We start from the raw sequence: 13,124 nt of genomic DNA, 5'->3' as shown, positions 1-13,124 counted from the left end.
TTCCTAACTCTCTCCAGGAAGGGGAAACATGAACTCATCCCATCATCTTGGAATCTGGGGAATAAAACGTCCCTGACAAGGAGAAACTTGGTCTCTTTATGCTGTCTAGACTCTGAGGGTCAAAGATTCCTAAATGTAAGCAAGAGATCCCCATGCTACCTGGCATGGGTCAGTCCTGAAGGACGCTTAGACCTGCTTATTATAGACGCGTCTATAACTTTTATAAATCGAAAACTGTAACTCATTTGTGTGCGTGTTTTTCCCATTTTAACCTCGTACATAATTCTTTTATTTCTGTTCTCACTTAATAAATGTTTAGTTAGTTTATTACAGGATTGGCAACAGGTGTGTCTTTGGTTTGAGATCTGAGTACAAATGACCTGGGGTAAGTGACTGGTACTTTGGGACTGGGAGTAAACTGAATATTGGTGTGATTTTTGGTGTAAAGTGACCACCTATCACATAGTGCAGCTTGTCTGGGTGGCAAAATAGCCTGGAATGGCCAAAGGGACTGGCTGTGACTCTAGGGTAAGACTGTCACACTGCTTTAGGAGTTCACACTTGATACTGGGTTGGTGAAACCTAATTATAGAATATACAACCACTTTTTGATTTCTGCCCTGCTTTTTGACAGTCTGCCCCGAGGCTGGCACACATACTCGTGAGCCACTCCACACAGCATGACAAGGTTCTTAGTGTTTGATCTTGGCAGGTACCGGTGATTGTCCCGGCCTTGGTTCATTTCTCTCCTTGCTTGGCACCAATGGTCCCACTCCTGTCAATGGTGGTGAGGTGGAGGATACCCTTATTCTTCATATCACGACTCCTGTGGGTCCTTGAGCCTCCTGGAGCCAGGCATGAAGAATCATCCAACTTAGAAGGCATTGGCGATGCAGCCCGCCTCGTAGAGGTGGGGGATTTTTCTTTAGGCTTTTGAGAGGGCTCCCTGGTCTGGTGGTGAGCCTAAGAAGAGGAGTCTTTGGCTCTGTCTTTGCTCACCCCTCTCTCAGAAGTGGTAGTGCAGGTGGAGTGCTCCTCAACGCCTCTGCCCACTGTACAGGTGGCTCTGCTCGGCCTGGATCAGACTGGGGTCTCATAGCACACTCCATGAGATGTTTCCTAAATCTGAACTCCGGCACTTGGCTGGTTTGGCTGGGAGCGGCACTTAGCTTCTCGGAGGCAGCATAGGCACCTCTGACATTGGTTGTCACTGACCAGGCAGGACTGTGGGTAGGACATACAGTTCTTGAAGCCTGGAATCCCAGGCATAATGTGTGTCCTGTACTGGGAGTGTGTGTGTGTGTGGGGGGGGGGGGAGAATCCTGAATTCTAACTAACTAAACTAACTCTAAAACGAATAGCTAACTAACAACATTTATATTTTACAGTATTTACAGATTCGATGTTAGGGTTAGCTCCGTGAACACGGGAGGGTTATGTCTCAGACCATGTGGCGGAAGAAAGGAACTGGAGAGGCAGTCCAGAGCACAAAGAGAGGAAGAGTGCAGGCGGAAACGAACAGACACAGCTAGCAAAAATCTTCCTGTCTCAGGCACCTGGAGTGCGCGTGTACCTCACAATGGAATACACATTGGGACCAGCACTCCAAGAGGAATAATGAAATTCTCCTGCTCCCCCTAGCAACATGAATTGAAATGAACACATCCAGCAATGCAGCATCTGGGTCACTAGGACACAGGTCACCTAAGCAACAGGTGTCTCCTCAATCAGAGCCCCCTCCTTCCAGTACCCAGAGCTCTGCAGTAAGGGTCCAGGGACATTTGGGGCTGCCCTTCCTAGCCCTCACAGAGACAGCAGCTGTCTGACTCCTCTTTAGGATGTTTCTTTTCCCACTTCAGAGGTTAACCACTTAGATGCCAAACTGAAACACCACAGACTTCTGACTTTGACCTTTCTAATAGGAGACATACAGGAAGCCAGATCTGATTCTAGATTCTGCATAAGTCATTGGTCACTAATGCTTATCACCTGTAAGATGCTGTGTTGGTGTTTGCCCCTCAGAGTAGAAATGAAGCAAGAGAAAGCCCTTTGGTTTCCTAGTACTTTGTATTTCGCTGGCCGACTGCAAAAGCAGCATGGTCTAGTGGATTTCACCAGACAGTGGCTCTGCCATGGGCTTATGGTGTGGCCTGGAGTGAGTCATTTGGGCTCTCTGTCTCAGTTTCCCCATCTGTAAAATGGGGATAACAATGCTCACCTGCCTGACAGGGATAACGTGAGGATCAGTTAAGGTTTGTAAATTGTTAGGTCTTATTATGGCAAATGTCAGAGTGTTGACAGGTCCGTGACCTCACTGGAAGTAGGTGGATGAGGAGTCAGGAGAAAGTTCCCCAGGCTCTGTGTTAGAGGCTGTCAGGGGTTAGACCTATGACACATCAGGAATGCTCCAAAAATCTGTTTCAGGTAGGCTCAGCATCTCTTCTGAATGAACAAGCTGAGGAAGCGCCATATCCATCGGATATACAGATTTCACCTCAGTGCGTCACAGGCAAATGCTGGACTGGAGCGTTGTGCCCAGCAGATGGTGAAACTGAGCCACAGGGAGGTGAAGTGATGTAACCAAAATCACTGAGTGACTTAGTTGGGAATAGAACCCTGACTCCCTATGTTAACTGGCAAACAACACTGCCTTCCCCCAACCAACAAACCACACCCAACACGCGCCACGCACCACTCAAATCTGCAGCCAAATGGCATAGCTTAGTTTTGAGTGGCTACTGGCTCTGTGTATACTGAATAGGCCCAAGGCCTTCTTCTGAGTGATATGACTGGGATCTTGGCACCTAGCACTAGGAAGCCAGGGCCGAGATGGTGAGGAAGAGCACTTACAGGCTACGTCGTGAGAACATCCGGCAAGGACTCCACGGCCTCCACTGCCACTGGATCACTTCTGGTGCTGGGATGCCATAGACTGTGCAGGTGAGGGCCTGGTGGCTCCTACGGGAATAGATGCTTGGGGAAGACGCTTCCTTCTCGTGGATGTGCGGAGGAACTGAAATCAGCAGAATGACAATATTTGTAATCTGGCATCAGCACTGCAGTCCCTTTTGCTGAGTCGCCACACCCAGACAGAACATCCTTCCTGTTCTGGGTTATAAAAAGACAGGTCACCAGAACACCCTGACTTTCAGGGCAACTGGGTCTAGACGCAGTGACCTGCTGGGAGGCTCCAGGTGGTGCGATGAATTAAAGCAACAGTCTTTAATCTGTGGAGCTCTTGGGCCCACTGTAGAGGTGCTGTGCAAGCAGGGGTAAGTTATACTTAGCACATTTAAAGCGAATTCTTCCTCTACAAGACTTCACTGGTGTGACTGTCCAATTACTGCATGTATCAAAGCAGCTCCTCTCAGTCCTGCACCCCAGTCCATTCGTGCCTGTACCTCTTAAGCCTCACTTTCTCAGTTACAGTGGATGCCAAAAATACTTTAATTAGGGTTAGACCATCCCCACCCCTCACATCCCAGAATTCCATGCTCTGCCATGTTGTTTCCATATTGCAGGGATGCACGAGGGATCACATTCATCCCTGTTGTAACTCCACTGAGGTCCATGGAATTGCATCGGGGTAAATCTGGCACAAGTACCTTGGGGAACATGAATATAAACCCCAGGTATCATGTTTCTATTCTGCCCGACACAAAGTCCTAGTCGTAATCAGTGTCACTCACCATCCTCCATCAGCTCTTCCAACAGGAGCTTTTCTAAACCAGATCAAGAAGACAGCTGCAAAGGCCAGCACATCAGCATCAGAATTTAGATGTGCATGAAGACAAGGAGGATTGTTCATGGAAAAGAGGTCCCCTTCCTTTTCTATATTTCTCCATGTTCAGTGACAGAGAAATCTTTGATGATAATAATACCTCACTCTTATCTAGCACTTTTTGTCAGTAGATCTCAAAGCACTTTAGAAAGGGGATCAGCATTTTAGAGATGGAGGAACTGAGTCACAGAGATGGGAAGTGACTTGCCCAAGGTCACCCAGCAGTGGCAGAGATGGAAATAAAGCCCAGGTCTCCGGAGTTCCACTCCAGTGCTCTGTCCACTAGATCACACTGAAAAGGCCACGTGTCATTATCTAGCTACAATTGGTGGAATGGGGAAAGAGGAGAGGTATAAACTTTGACTGCTACAGAATAGTGACATCCCCTGGTGAATTAAATACAACGGGTTAATGATTTCAGGGGAGTTACTCCAGGAATGAGTTTGGCCCACTGGGTCTAAGAACACCAGGAAGGTCTCTTGGCCAGTTGCCTCCTGCCATTTTCTGCCTTATCCTTCCTTACCATTGACTATTAACTGGAGGCTAATGCGCTCTTCCAGACCAGCCAGCCTGTTCCACAGAACTAAGGTGTAAGTCCCGGAGTTCTGTTCTGACACGTCTTTGATCTGCATCGAATAGGGAGATTGCTTGTTGGGAATTAACTTGCCGTCCTTGTACCTGAGGGGAAATAGAGAGCAAATGCATCTACAGAGAGGTACGGTCCTACTGAAATATAGTCAGAGGCCTGCAGGCATTAATGCTGGAAGCCATCTGGCAGCAAAATGTGCTCAGAGGGCTTCGGTCACTAATGCAGGAGCCCTCTCAGAGGGGACTTTCCAGGTTTCCCAAGAAAACAAGTTAGGGGGCAGCTCGCTGTCCTAGAGGTAAGAATGCTCCAGGTCAGGATGGGTGTAAAATACCACCACTGGTGTGAGTGGAGAATTCTGGTTGTTAGCCTTTTACACCTGCTTGGCACTGGTGCAATTGGTGACAAGTGGAGAATCAGGCCCTTGGCCTTTCTCTTCCAGGCTGCAGCAGCGACCCCAGCTGGCTGGTCAGGAGAGAGGCAGCACCAACGGAGCTCACAGGGGAGTTTACTTCGGCCCCTCTGCTCAGCGCAGACCAGAATCTTTGCTGTCTACATGCCAGGTTCCAGGACCTAACCTACCGTCCCCTCTCCCACCACCCCACTCCCAACCCCAGGAAGGCCTCTGCCCTGTTGTGTGTGAGGGCAGGTGTTGCACAACAGCAGGGAGCGCTGGGCAGCCCTGTGGGTGCGGGTGCGGTGGGAGGAGAAAAGCGAACGATGAGAGAGCAGAATGTAGCCAAAACCAGAAGACTGCATGCGAGGACCAATTAGGAAGGTTTTCTTCCTTGGCTGGCTGCCAGCTGGTTGGGAAAGAGCTAAGGGAGGGCTTTTCCATCAATAGAAATTGCTGGGATCCTCAGGCCAACCGTATTAGCCAGCTCCTTCTGCTGCAGAGTGGCATAGGGATATCTCCCCCCCCCCCCCGCAAGGAATTTCCGCAAGACCCTTGTTAACCCCAACCCCCCTCCCACCCCTTCCCTATTCCCCCCTCTGTGAAGGATGGGCATGAAGGCTGGGGGACACAGGCTAAGAAAGGTGGCTTACCATTGGAACTCTGGTGGGGGATAGGCGACCACCTTCACTGGCAGTTTCACGACTTCGTCTCCTGCTGTGGCTTCTATCACAGGGCCCTTCCTCCACTCCACGTTGATGAAGGGCTTCTCTGTAAAAGCAGGGGCATGCAGACAGGTGATAAGACAAAAAGGGTGTGTGGGGGGGAAAGCAGAAAGAGACCTGTCAAGCTGCTGAGCTGTCACAGAGGCAGAGATGTCACTTGCCCAGCAACCTGAGAAGGAGGTTGCACTTTCTGAGACATTCATAAAACTGTACCTAGCTCTTTTTTCACACGTTTCATCAGCAGATCTCCAAGAAGGTTAGAATCATTATCCTCATTTTACAGATGGGGAAACAGTCACAGAGAGGTGAAGTGACCTGCCCAAAGCACCCAGCAGGCTAATAGAAAGCCAGGAATAGAACTCAGGTCTTCTGAGTTCCACCCCAATGCGCTATCCACTACACTACACTACCCTGCCTCTTCCATAAAGTGATGTGACTGTGCGTCTCCAAGCGCCTTTGTACATGTGTACGCTTGTCTGTGAACGTGTGTGGCTACACGTATACATCTCTGCAGCGTGCATTCGTACGGGGGTGATCCCACCCCCATGATCACATGGGCACTGTGTGGTGATGTGCAGGCGCATAGGCGTACTTGTAATGTATTGCCAAGGACGTCTCAGCTCAAGTGAGTGTTTGCCTTGCAGTGAGGTTCATGCTATTTCACACCCAGCTGTCCAGACATGGGCACAGAGCGGTTGAATGACTTACTGCATGGGGGTGAAGGGAGGGTCACATACACTGAGTCTGTAGCTCAGCTGTTACTGCAATCCAAGGGTCCCAGGGTCACGGGGATCCTCTAACCTCTAGATCGCACGCGACAGGCAATGCTTCAAAACTAGCTCTCCGTCGTGTTAGTGAACAAAACACCTCCTGATCATTTTTAGAATTCTCTTCTCTTTGGCTCTCTGTTTTTGGTCTCTCTCCCACTGCCCCACCCCTGCTGCCTTAACAAAGCAGAAACCCATTGTACCGTGCACAATGACATCGATGCTCTCCTCGAACGTATGCTCCCCATTGCTGGCCATGCACACGTATTTCCCCAGGTCCTGCTGGCTCACATTTTGGATGATCAGGATGCTGGAGAGCTCAGTGTGGGTCTGCTGGGAGCGTCTCTCGGGCAGCTCAGCGACAGCCCGGTGCATCTGCCAAGAATAGATGGAAGGGGGTTAAAGGATAAGTCAAGGGAACAGACACAGTTTGGATGGGTTACATGTGAGGCTCCAGGAGCATGCAGTCTTCCTCAGTTACTTCTTCCCGAGTCATTGTTTTAAAGATGGGCGGCGCCAAGAACGGCTTCAGCCCTTGAGCCATGATAGGGCTGGCAAACAGCCATTCCTATGGGCCTAGAAATACACGTCATAGTCTTGTAACAGGTCCTTTGTTATCACAGGCTCCACTCCAATCTGTAGGCCAGTAGCCTGGGGCAGAGCGTAATCAGTCCGCAGAGCCCCCTCACTACAGTAATTCCTTGAAGCCCACAAGATGATATCACCCTTGAATAACATTCTGCAGAGAGAAATCTGGTTTGTGGCTATTCTTCCTGAAAACCTGCTCCTCTGTAGTTAAAGTTACCACAAGCTAGCAGTGGGCTGCCAGAATTGGTAAGCATCTCAACAGACAAGTGGGTCTCGCATTCCCTGTCCTCCTGCCTCCCATATTTAACCTCCGTGTAAATAATCGATTGGATGTCAAACTGACAAACAGCGAAGCCGCTTTAATGCAATAGGCCTGTTACAGCAAAAACTCAAGAGGAATACGGTGCGGTGCCTTTAAAGAGAACACCTGCTAAAAGAATCCGCTTCCACCAGGAGGGAAAATGCGCTTGATCAAAGGCGGGATTTTGCTCTCAGGTACAGCACTGTAAACCTGGTGTAACTCCATTTAAGTCAGGGATGTTACTCTGGCTTTGCAGCCATGAAAATGAGATGATCGTTTGGTCTGACAACGGCTAACACAATAAATACGTTGAAAGGGATTGTTATTTTTTGGGGTGGGAGAGAGGGAGCAAAGGTTCTTTTGTTAACTGGCTTCTGCTGTAGCGTGGCAAAACGTTGGTGGATAGCCACCTAGTCACACCATCAAAATGGGATGCCCTGCTTCAGCCAATGACGTCACAGCACAATTGGTATCTAACTCTCACTGACAGCTCTGAAGGAGGAGTTTACTGACTGGCAAACCCCTTCCCAGCTCACAAATTGAGATGGGAACAGGAGGAGCGTTAAGCTTGGGGACCACGCATCCTGCTTATCGGCCACTGATTTCTTTAACCCAGCACAGAAAGAGTAACTGAACTGCCTAGAGAGGCAGGTCTGAGCAGATGTCCTGTAGAAACAGCCAGCACAGATTGTTCCCTAAGGAAAGAGGTTTGGGAGAGAGGGGGGGAGTATCTGAGGGACAGAGGAAAGTTACATGTACCTGTTTTCCAGGATAATCCCACTGGAAGTTTACTCCAGCGTTAAACTCAGCCCACACTGTGCAGTTGAGGACCAGCTTTTCTCCCACTAGTAGCTCCATGGCCTTCTTCGGAAACAACTGGATGTCATACAGCTCATTCCCTGATATAAAGAAGGTGAGAAAAATACATCTCTAAGCTAAAGAAATGCCATTAACTTTTTGACCCTGGGATCTGGAACTCTCCGTACAATGCACATCGGCTGCCGGGGCTTGCAGTTCAGCCCAACCCACCCTCCCTTCACCTCCCTGTCCCTGGGTTTCGCTTCATTCTACGGACATCTGCGCCTGAAGGGGGCAGTGATGGGTAAAGCAGCAACACCAAAAGGAAGGACAAAGTGACCTTTCTCCACGTCCAGCGCGGCCTGGTCACTGACTGTTACCAATGCAGACCGTTGTAAGGGGATCATAGCGTGCATGCTACAGCCTGGAGTGCCGCATATACACAGAACAGCTTGAATGCTATAAATCCAACATAATGTCAGATAGTACAGACTGCTGGGCAAGGCTAGTGCCATCACACTCTGCCGAGACTCACCTCTAGAACATAGGATTTGAGAACTGCAGCGCCATTAAAACTGCCCCGTTTGCACCTAACCGAATCTCTAAGGGTCAGATTCTGATACCCTTCAATTGAGTAATACCTTACTCCATGACTAGTCCCACTGAATCCAATGGGACAGCTTAAGGAGTAAGGTGCCACTCAGTGTAGTAAAGGTATCGGGATCTGGCCCCTTAAGTGGTCATTGAAAAGACGCCTTCCTGAATTAGAAAAGGAGCCATTCAGATTGCATGAGGAGTTCCTCACTTTCCTAAGCATCAGTGATTCCAGGCTGGGTGGTGTGTTTTGGGTCACCAAGAATTAATTAGCAATGAAATGTTCCCAAATGGACTCTGAAACCCACCCACATTAAAACGAACGGGAAAGTTCACCACGCTGCTAAGAACTTATCACCGCCTGCCCATTTGCAGCCTCACCAGTACATCCCGTCATTTCTCTCTCCAAGTTATCGAGAGGAGAAAACTAGTTTTCTTTTTCCACTGGGAGCTGAAATTCTAGAGCGACCTGCTGCCCTGCTCCAGCCTCACCTGTGACGTGCACAATGAAATAATTGGACCTGAAGAGTTTCTTGTCAATGATGGTTTCACACTGAACAAACAAGGAGTCCTTGATCAGGTGGGTGGGGACCAGCATCCCCTTCTTGTTGTCCCAGAGAATCCTTCTCCCGTCTGGGTAGATAACGGAGCTTGGCTGCAAAAAGCAACAGTTTGCAAACTGTCTGCAGAAGTAAATGTGGCAGCATTCCCTCATCAACCCCTTGTTCTTCCAAGGCTACCACATTCCATTTTTGTTGGCTGGGCAGAATAAATGCAGCATCACGCTACACTGGACTCCTGCCCTCTCTCCCCCCCCCAACTCTTTGTCCTATAGGAATCCCAGCATCCTCTGCTGCCTGGGAAGTGACCATAAAAGTATCCATGCCGTTAAGCTCACAGTCTGCAGAATGGGACTGGAACTTCCAGGAATGGAAACAGATAGTGATAACTAAGGAAATTGCTGCTGATTCCCCAAACATAAGCCCAAATGGGATGAAGGCTGACCTCATGTGGGGTCCTTCCCGGGCAAGGGAAAGGCCCCTGGCCCCCAAAGTGTCCCAGGAGGCCTTTGCACAATAGTAACACTCATCCTGGAAGGATGTATTAGCATTGTAAAAAAGTCACAAAGCAAGCTGATAATAGAGTTGTTTTTAATCAGCAGTCCCCACAAGTACAGGCGCCTGTCCCTTGGGAACACTGACCACCAAGGGTATTTGAAGACCAAGGAGCTAAAGGTAGCAAAGACAACAAGGAACAGGTATGAATGCTCTTGGGAAATGCTACTAAACAAAGATTTTACAACTTCCCTGAAGGGGAGCAGATCTAGCAGGAAACCCACAGGCCATCCTGCAGGGAATGCCCAAACAGCTGGTCAGCAGAGCTTGGGTCAACACATAAAATGAGGAAGCCGGCGGCTTGCATTTTCCATGGAAAACCCACCCTGTGCACTTCCCAGCTCCTGCAATGTCTATTCTGCTCCTTCTCAGCCAATTAAAATGCATAATAAAGGAGATATTGTCTATACAGGAGCCTCATGCAGGCAGGTCTCTTACCAAGAACAGGGTGATGTTAAGATCTGGGATGGATACCAAGCAGGGCACCCAGGTGTTCCCTTTCTTGTTGATGAGGAGTGTTTCGGGTCTGTTGATAAAGGGTTGCTCGAAATCTGAGAAAGAGAAGTGAAGAAAAGAAAGAATAAACAGAGGCAGGAGAAGAACAGAAGGGGGAGAAACAAACAAGAAAAAGGTGAATTTCCGGCATTTGTTAACCCAGCAACAGCTTGCCAGAGGTAGCACTGCTGAGCCAGACACCCTGACTATTCAGGGGCTGACAAATTTAAAAGACTCCTTGTAACTGAGACTCGGGTGACTTGCCACTGAACAACCTCTCAGCATCCAGCAGACAAGAAAAACAACTTGGTAGAGGCAACGCAAGGAATCTCTGAAATTCAGGCCTGGCCTGCAATTCATCTTCTGATATCACCATGAGCCTCCTCGTTATAGGAGACCCCACCCTTCATCCAGCCAGTCAGGGTTGTCCATGTTGGGTGTCTCCGCTCAGCCCAATTGCCATGGCAGTTGAGTGGTTTTTTTTAATTTTTGTAAATTTAGGACATTACCCCCCGCTCTCTACAGGTCTCTCTTTCTGGGCCCTTGGTTCAAATCTATCTCAGGGGACTTTGTGAAACAGGCTCTTCTTCGACTCAGTTCAGTCCCTGGCCAGCTCTTCCCCTAACACCTAAATGGCTCTGTGTCACTGGGCAGAGCTAGCCGGGATGTGCAGGCCCAGAGTAAAGGCAGCCAGCACGACCTTCCGGCCCGAGGAGGAGGTGATCTGCAGCCCAATGGCATGCAGATGTCATCCTGTGGAGATCCCGCCCGGTAGATAAACAAATGAGCTGAGATTTCCAGGGCTTCCACCCAACTGCCTCTCAACTTTCACAAGCACAAATATTGACAGGAAGAGCAAAAACACCAAGTACACAGAATTAATGTTTGAAGCTGTTTAATAAATGCAGTTTCTTAGGCGAAGCCCGTCAGAGCCACACAGGATCCTAGTGAGGGCCTCCAAAGGAACATCCAACAAACAAGCACCCCATGGAGGGACTGCTCTCCCTGTTCTGCTTAGCATCCTGCCTGCATCAAATGAGAGAAGGTCCAAAATGTCAGGGACACATCTAACCACTAGCACATACGGTGCTTCCAATGACATGTGGGGGGTCCATTTCTGTAGCACGGATAATGTTTTCTATAAACACTGTTTCATGACTCAGCATTTCTGATGTCACTCCAAACAGTGGGACTGGATAACTGGATGATCCAGCAGACTGGGAATGGGTTACAGAGACTTTCACCTCTAAATCATCAATTCAAATCCAGCCAAGGGCCACAGTGAGAGAGAGCTGACAGCAGCTGATGCCTGTTTGCTGGCATTATTTGGTTGCCATTATTATTTGGATTGTGGTAGCACCTAGGAGCCCCAGTCATGGACCAGGTCCCCTTTATGCTAGGCACTGTATAAACATAGAACAAACAGATGATTCTGGCCCCAAAGAGCTTACAATCTAAGTAAAAAGATAGAGATTCCCAACAGTGTCTAAGATGCGTTATTTGCTCTTCCCTCCGCCCATATTTAGACTAGGAAATAACAGATGTAACCGTGCGGTGTCCATTGGCGAATGTTGACTTTTAAATGGCAACCACTGTACTATGTGTGCAATAAGTTCTAGTGGACATGGGATCACATAATAAAATCCATTACCACAATTAGGCCTCTTTTGAGCAGTCTCAATCATAACAAAGTCAATGTAACTCACACAAACACCATGTGGCCACTGTCCTCCTCGAGCAGCTAGTCCACATACACAGATGCTACAACTTTTGTCTCGCAGAACCCGTGTTTTATAGTTTGGGCAGTAGAGACTTGTGCTTTTAAGTCCCAGGGTCAATCCCAGGATACCTTAACAAGAATTGAAGAGGCCTAGAGACCAAACTCTCTTCTCATCCCTAATAGGTGTTCTCCTACAGGACTCACCGGCAGGGGCAAGGTGGGAAGTTTGCACTGCTACTGCTCATGCACTGAAGCACAGGGTTTTTCTGTTGCCCTTACCAATACAATAACTTTGCAGTGTTTTTCTCCCATGAATTTCTTTGTTGTTAAATGCCCCTGCCAAAAGGTTCCATTTTAGGGGTTACTTCATCGTTGTGGCTTTATATAATAGTGCCTTCAGGACACACATGAAGAATAGCCACTGATGTTCATATGAAGGACTAAGGCAAGATTAGAATAGGAGACAACTAATATTTGGGATGGGAATTCCTGCCAAGTCTCTTCTGCTGCTGGCTATTGTTGTTTTGAGTTTGTTATGGAAGGATTTGTTCTGAAATATCAGCACCAGCTGCCCAGCTGGGTATTCGGTGCTCTGCAAACACCAGCCGCACACGCTTAATTGGCCACTCTAAATCTAGCCCAGATCCTACGTATCCCGTGTCTAGAATCTAAACTGACCCCAGCGTCACTCCAAAGTGAAGGCAATATCCTTTGAAATGTCTGTGTTGTATCTGATCTTGTCTGGCTTCACTTGTGCAATCTGCCCATTTGGACTATGGGAATATTTCTTACTTAGGGTTGTGGTGGATCTTCAAAAAGACCTGGGTTTGGTGCATGAATTGCTGGGTGAACTGAATTGCTGGGTCAGACTAGATTATCACAATGGTCCCTTCTGGCCTTAAAATCTATTACTCTGTTTACCTGGGTCCCTACAGAGACTATAACCATAACTTCCAAGGGAGGTGAGATTCCCCTTGGCATAGCACCAGTAGTGTAGCTAGGGGAGGAGCAGGGGGAGTGGCCGCTCCCACACTGAGCACAAGTGGCACCTTTTTAATTTTTACTCTGAACAGGGGAGGCAGACATAAAAAAAGGTGCCACCTGCTGCGCCCGCTTGTACTCACCAGGCGGTGCTCCGGGTCTTCGGCAGCACTTCGGCGGCGGGTCCTTCACTCGCTCCGGGTCTTCGGCGGCATTTTGGCGGCGGGTCCTTCACTCTCTCCGGGTCTTCGGTGGTATTTCAGCGGTGGGTCCTTCAGT

At 48.8% G+C, this 13,124-nt stretch overlaps 1 protein-coding gene across 3 annotated transcripts in view; it reads right to left on the bottom strand.

The window, feature by feature from the left end:
• FLT4 (fms related receptor tyrosine kinase 4) overlaps positions 1 to 13,124 on the bottom strand; it is a 61,821-nt gene that overhangs the window by 34,055 nt on the left and 14,642 nt on the right. For all 3 annotated transcript variants that reach the window (XM_034778762.1, XM_034778761.1, XM_034778764.1), the window contains exons 3-9: positions 10,088 to 10,200; positions 9,027 to 9,189; positions 7,902 to 8,041; positions 6,457 to 6,628; positions 5,415 to 5,532; positions 4,305 to 4,459; positions 2,851 to 3,013 (exon numbers count right to left, since the gene is read on the bottom strand). In XM_034778762.1, the coding sequence (XP_034634653.1) occupies positions 2,851 to 3,013; positions 4,305 to 4,459; positions 5,415 to 5,532; positions 6,457 to 6,628; positions 7,902 to 8,041; positions 9,027 to 9,189; positions 10,088 to 10,200 (1,024 nt within the window). The remainder of the gene's footprint in view (positions 1 to 2,850; positions 3,014 to 4,304; positions 4,460 to 5,414; positions 5,533 to 6,456; positions 6,629 to 7,901; positions 8,042 to 9,026; positions 9,190 to 10,087; positions 10,201 to 13,124) is intronic.

This window comes from Trachemys scripta, chromosome 8 (genome assembly GCF_013100865.1).
Source record: "Trachemys scripta elegans isolate TJP31775 chromosome 8, CAS_Tse_1.0, whole genome shotgun sequence".
Lineage (NCBI taxonomy): Eukaryota > Metazoa > Chordata > Testudines > Emydidae > Trachemys > Trachemys scripta.
The sequence above is the reverse complement of the archived record's forward strand: the minus strand, read 5'-3'. Positions and strand labels throughout refer to the sequence as shown.